Raw genomic sequence first — 6,074 nt, 5'->3', positions numbered from 1 at the left:
GTCCACAAGTCCAAAAACATGTTGAGGTTAATTAGTGATTCTAAATTGTCCATAGGTGTGAATGTGAATGTGCTTGGTTGTCTGTCTCTAAGTGTAGCCCTGTGATAGACTGGCGACCTGTCTGCCCATGTCTTCGCCCTAAGTCGGCTGGGATAGGCTCCAGCCCCCCCGCGACCCTAATGAGGATTAAGCGGTGTATAGAAAATGGATGGATGGATGTTCAGGCAATAGGAATTAGAGAGAATTGCTGCTGTTAATTTGATAATTTAATTTGTTGATATGTCTTTTGTGGCTGCAAGGTGGCACAGTTGGTAGCACTGTCGCCTTGCAGCTAGAAGGTTGCTGGTTCGCGTCCCGGTGGGGGCACCGGGATCTTTCTGCGTGGAGTTTGCATGTTCTCCCCGTGCAGCGTGTCCACAAGTCCAAAAACATGTTGAGGTTAATTAGTGATTCTAAATTGTCCATAGGTGTGAATGTAAATGTGCTTGGTTGTCTGTCTCTAAGTGTAGCCCTGTGATAGACTGGCGACCTGTCTGCCCATGTCTTCACCCTAAGTCAGCTGGGATAGACTCCAGCCCCCCTGCGATCCTAGTGAGGATTAAGTGGTGTATAGATAATGGATGGATGGATGAATTTTTCATTTGTCCATTGTTTTCAACTGGACACTGTTGAGATATTCTGTTGCATATACCAGAACTAATGCTACTGGTTTTAGCTGTGCACATGGCTTGCTTGTGATATGTACTCTGGTGAGAACTAAACTCCAACTACACACAGCTTTACCTTTGTCCAGAGAGCCGTCAGTCAGAGTTTTGAAATGGATCTTCCCATTCATGAGGGCTTTCTCCATCATTCACCCATTCAAAAAGTGTAGAGTGACTAAAACTACAATCATTCCAGTCTGTTCTCACTTCTAAGGGCGTCAAATACTGCCTTTTTGTCAAAGCCGCATGTGTCTGAGAGATATGCACATGGTGTCTTTTGGTGTCAGTACTATCCACCATCTATGTTCAAGATAGACGTATGGGAGTTTTCCAGTTTAACAGCTGCCTAATTAGGTTGGATCGTCCATTTAAAACAATTTTTTTTTTTACAAAGTTTGGTTGTATTTTGTGACATAGTGGTCATCACTTTGTGTATCGTGGTTTGAGTAAAAATAAGAAAATAAAAAAACTTTTATGACAATAATCCCAACAATATTCTCTGCAAAGCTCCATCACATACATGGCTTTGTCTCATGCGGGTCTAAAAGCTTGAGCCACTCAGAGTGCACAGACAGAGGACAGCTCATTTTGCACAACAGACTGCGATGGTCAAAAAAGTATTTGCATGATAAAGTGGTGTTTTCCAGTTGTGTGCATATTGCATAAAACAGTACGCACTTTGTGAGGGCAGTTGTAGTATGTATTGGAAGTAAAAAGTATTTAATTTCGAAATCAATCGTGTTCTTCTTCATTTTCCTAATGTTTAGCTAACAACAATGTGGTGCATTAGCAAAACCAGCAGGAATGGAGCATGGCTCAGGACTGCAGCTATACTTAGACTATGTCTCATAATAAATAAGAGGAAAGACTACGAGCTGCATTAACAGCATTTTGTATTTTCAAACTACTTCTGAGATTGCATTTTTACCATGCTAACGGTCAACACCAGAAAATCAATTCTGATGAGGAGACTGCTAATGATCTAACAGTAATAGTTATCGATGGAGGTTATTTATTCTCAAAATAGCTCTCGTCATTTGGCATACTCTGTTTTTTTCATTTAAAGCAAGTCTTTTTGTTCACTAACAATCCAAACCCCAAAAACATTCAGTCTACAGAGAAAAGCAGCAACTTCTCACACCGAGGAAAATCATGTTATCAATTTATGGACATGTTCTGTGTTTTTACTTTTTGAAAGAAATATTTCATTTTGCAACAAATGCGTGACATAGTAGAAAAGACTTCCAGCTTGAAAGAGCAACAAAGTCTTTCTAAGGAGCTGTGAGGGGATGATGGAGGCATAAGTCAGCACTTTTGGCCAGTAGACTGTGGTTTCTGCTTCATGTGGGACCGTTATTCTTAGACTTAAGGCTTGTTTTCATTCATTTTTTGGTTAAATTTAGGCACCAAACAATACATGGTTACATGGACAATATAATGGTTTGGATAAAATACAGCCTTTTCACAATGTATTTGAAGCTTCTCCTCTATTTTCTGGGTTACCAGAGTACCAGGCCATCTAATATATGATTGGTTGGTTGAAAATGAGAGGAGTAAAGTGGTGCAATAAATGGATGAGATATGTTTATTTGAATTGTATATGGGATATTTCACAAACGTCATTCAGCAGAATATTATATTTCAAATTTTGGGAGCGAGAGCTGTATAATGACATAATAGTTTCTCCTTTCAGTGTTTCATTTGGGTTTCTACAGCTCACATCTGGAAAATAACCTTCTTAGTTGTGTATAAAATTGATGTAATAATATATAATTTTTACATGTTTTATATAATTATAGAGTTCTAAAGGGAAATGGGTTATTTTATATATTCGGGGTGAAATCTCATTGTCCTGCTTTCTTTCTCTCACAGCCTCAATGTCTTTAAGAGTGCTGTTAACTGACAAAGGTTGCAACCTACAACCTCCTCAAAAAACTTTTCCACTCAGCAAGTCCTGGCCAGACGTGAGGCATGCACCCCACAGAGATCCGTGATGTTATGCAGGTGGTTTCAGTTTATTTTCAACTTGAGTTCCAATGACAAAAAAATGACTGAGTAGTCAAAGATCACTATAATGAACGTATATTTTGAAATTTTTCTTCCTCAAAGTCCCGCTCTGAATGGCCCTCAAAGCACCAAAGAACAAAGGCGATCAAGAGGAAAAGTGAACATTAGTCAAACAATTGAGATAATGAAAAGTGAGCTATTACACTCTACTAAGAAGACAAAAAGTGAGTCAGTTCACATTAGCTCTATAGGCATTGAGAAGTGATATCTCTTGGATGAAATTAAGAATCTCCAATTATGAAACTGTTCTCTTTTTTCCACAGCAGGGTCCTTGCTGCTGCCGGTGCCATTAAAGCTCCACTTGAATATTACAGGGTGTTTTAAAAGCAGTAAATCACGGTGATCAAAACAGGCTGCTGTGATTATCTGGCATTTGGCTCAAGTCTTGACAGTGGAAAAAGAAAGGTTTCGAATAACACTGACATATTTTCTGCGGTTTAATCAAGTCTGGAGTTTTGCGAGCGGAGTGGTGGTCTGGCCAGACGACTGCAGCAACACACAAGGATGATATTTGAAACTGCGCGGCGTAAGTTGAGCTTCTTCCCTTTTGCCCAAGATGGCTTGAGAGATGATATTTCAGCAAAATGTCCCTGGTTGCCGCTGTATGTGAAGATTACATTGACTGGAAGAGAAATGAGATCTGATAACAATCGCTGAACTGACTCTAACCTCAGGAAAGTTAGTGAGATATAACAGTAAAGTAAAATAGTGAGATGGTCAAATCAAATGCTTTGTATTGTTGCACAAGTCCACAAATATTTCTATTTAAAGGTTCGATTCCGATGTGAAAAACCTTATTTTAATGTATATGTGCATTTCTGCTGTACTAGAATAGTCAACACAATCTATTAATTAATGGCTTTAAAGTCATCTCATGATGACAAGTAGAATGTTTTTGTCCAATAATATTTGAAACAGTCCTTGTCTTGTGCTTCACTAGCACAAGGATTCACATGCGCAACATGAGCAGGGGGTTAAAGGAATATAAATTACACCATAAAATATAGCAATGCAGCTGTATAAATAGACACAAAGAAGAGCGCTTTTGATGTAAACAAAACAGATTTCAAAAGGCTAAAAAAAAAAAAAAAAGGCTTGCAGATGTTTTATGAGGTGGGAAATACATTCAACATGTTTTTTAGGCCTTGAGGATACATATAATGTATTTTGGTGAGCATAGTTGAATGTAAACAAAACCCTGTTTGTTTACAAGCCTCCACAGGACACCTTTAATCAAAGCATGTCCATGCATTATTAAGCCAAGGAAATCTCATGAATAGCATCAGCTTACTTTGATAAAGATGGGTTCACACACATCTACTTGCATCATCTGGTGTGCTTATGCTAAGGGGGCCACTGGTGTTGTGGATTGCATAAGCCTGCCTGTGCTCTCACATACAGTGGGAGCCCACTCGAATCAGTGGGTGACATCCCTTAAGGGAAAGTTATGCCTCCCCAGGGAGGTGAGAGCATGTCACTGGCGCAAACGATTGGCTAAGGCTCAGAAGGAGCGTTTTAATTGTAGCTCGTGTCATGCTGAAATAATCAGCGAGGCTCTGGTGTCAGGAAAGGTTGCCTGCAATAAATAGTGTCATGTTACAGGTGCCATGTGTTATTTTACCGGTCTTCTTACAGCCTCAGTTGCTCAAACTGTTTTGTAGTGTACAGAGATGAGAGGTCTGCTTCATCTTCAGTGTGTCTGTTTATTTCCAACAAATTAATGCCACCTGAGCGGGGAGCTGCCAGCTTATTTGCCATTAAAGGTGCTGCTGAATCACTAAGACATATGCCGACATCTGGTTGCGGGAGAGCTTGTTGTTTTCTTCACAGATGTGAGAGAATAATATGAAAGCCAACAAGTCCTAAAAATTGCTATGCTGAATTCAGATTGTGCATTCACACAAGTCTGAGGAAAAAATAAAATATCCCCCATTTATGTAAAACGTGCCCCTCATCGTCACGTGTCATTTGCAATGATTTATTATCTTTCACATGCCAGCTAATTTGGAGATCATTTCTGAGGCGCTGTTTGTTCAGCTGAAAAGAAAAAGTCTAATTAAACTGCATGGGCTGCAGACAACAGCGAATTACTGCTGTAAAGTTATTCTACACCTGAGAGGAAGTGTTAAGAAAATTCTAATTGCATTCCCATTTCCGCTGTCAGTAAGAACAAGGAATAATTTGCCAACCAGCTGACTATGAGACAGGTGAAATTGAACGTTCAGGCTTTGAGAGTGAACTTGAGGTTTAATCTTAGCAACCAACCAGAAAATACTAATCCTTGTGAGGTGTGTATGCATGTTCATTACCAAAAATGAAAGCAAAAGCCAAGTGGAGAACAATCAACGACAGCACTCACCACGATTAAAGTGTTGCTCTGAGTGCCTTAGATAACTTGTGGAGTAAAACTTTTCCATTGTCCCTGCCCTATCAATAGAGAAGCGAGGGTGAATGCAAATCCAACACAACCCACCTCTACTCCTTGCTAAAGTGTGAGCTTAATTAGCTGCGGGAGCAGGTTTGTTGAACAAAAACATAAAGAAGGAGACATTGATCAAGGGAAAGTCTTGGGAGATAAAGCACCAAGAGAGTTGGGCAACCTGATTTGTCTTTAATTAAAAGTAAAAGGTTTATCCTTGCAGACGGCAGCTGCTGGTCTCCAAAGGCCACTCCAATTATAGAGTCAGACAAAAGGAGGGAGTCCTACATATCCAGGAGTGGCACAGCTGAGACATTAATGCAGGCAGTGTTGTTGACAGTGTTGCTGCAACAAGAAGCAGTAAAATGATGCATTTACAGTATATGTGTGTGTGTGTGTGTGTGCATGTGATTTTTTTTTTTTCCACACACAAGTCTATATTTACAGATCTTGCTCTTGTAAATGCACAAGTGCCAGGTCAGCAGGGAGAGGAGGGATATGATTTTTCCAGTTTATGAATATGTGTGTGTGAGAGAGTGTGCTGGAGAAAAGGGAAGGTTGGAAGAGGGCGTCCCTCTCGTGGTCCCTCCCCAGCCCTGCCCCTTCACAAAGAGGAGTATCCTGTAGCAGGTCCCAAAACTGGAAACTCATTCAGTCCCTTCTGAATGGAGTGTCTTTAACGTGAGACTGGAGGACTTAACTTTCAGCAAAGAAAATATGAGAGCCTTGCATTCGGTCCTCGTCGGTGCCTTCCTGACCCTGCTGCTCTGCCTCCCCAGCCCCGGTCATGGAGGTAAGTGCCACTGCAAATCACTCTGTTAGTGTCCTGTTGCCCCCCTCCTCCTCCTCCTGCTCTCCTCTGTCAGAGATGCACGGGAGGAGAT

General features: G+C 40.7%; 1 protein-coding gene across 1 annotated transcript in view; it reads left to right on the top strand.

Annotated features, from left to right (window-relative positions):
- The first annotated feature begins 5,842 nt into the window (after window positions 1-5,842).
- Window positions 5,843-6,074, top strand: part of cspg4 (chondroitin sulfate proteoglycan 4) — a 72,319-nt gene continuing 72,087 nt past the window's right edge. The window contains exon 1 of the mRNA XM_008294683.1: window positions 5,843-5,983. Within this exon, the coding sequence (XP_008292905.1) occupies window positions 5,908-5,983 (76 nt within the window). The 5' untranslated portion in view covers window positions 5,843-5,907. The remainder of the gene's footprint in view (window positions 5,984-6,074) is intronic.

This window comes from Stegastes partitus, unplaced genomic scaffold (genome assembly GCF_000690725.1).
Source record: "Stegastes partitus isolate 25-593 unplaced genomic scaffold, Stegastes_partitus-1.0.2 Scaffold21, whole genome shotgun sequence".
NCBI classification, from domain to species: Eukaryota; Metazoa; Chordata; class Actinopteri; family Pomacentridae; genus Stegastes; species Stegastes partitus.
Note: the sequence above shows the minus strand (reverse complement) of the source record. Positions and strands in the feature narration are given on the sequence as shown.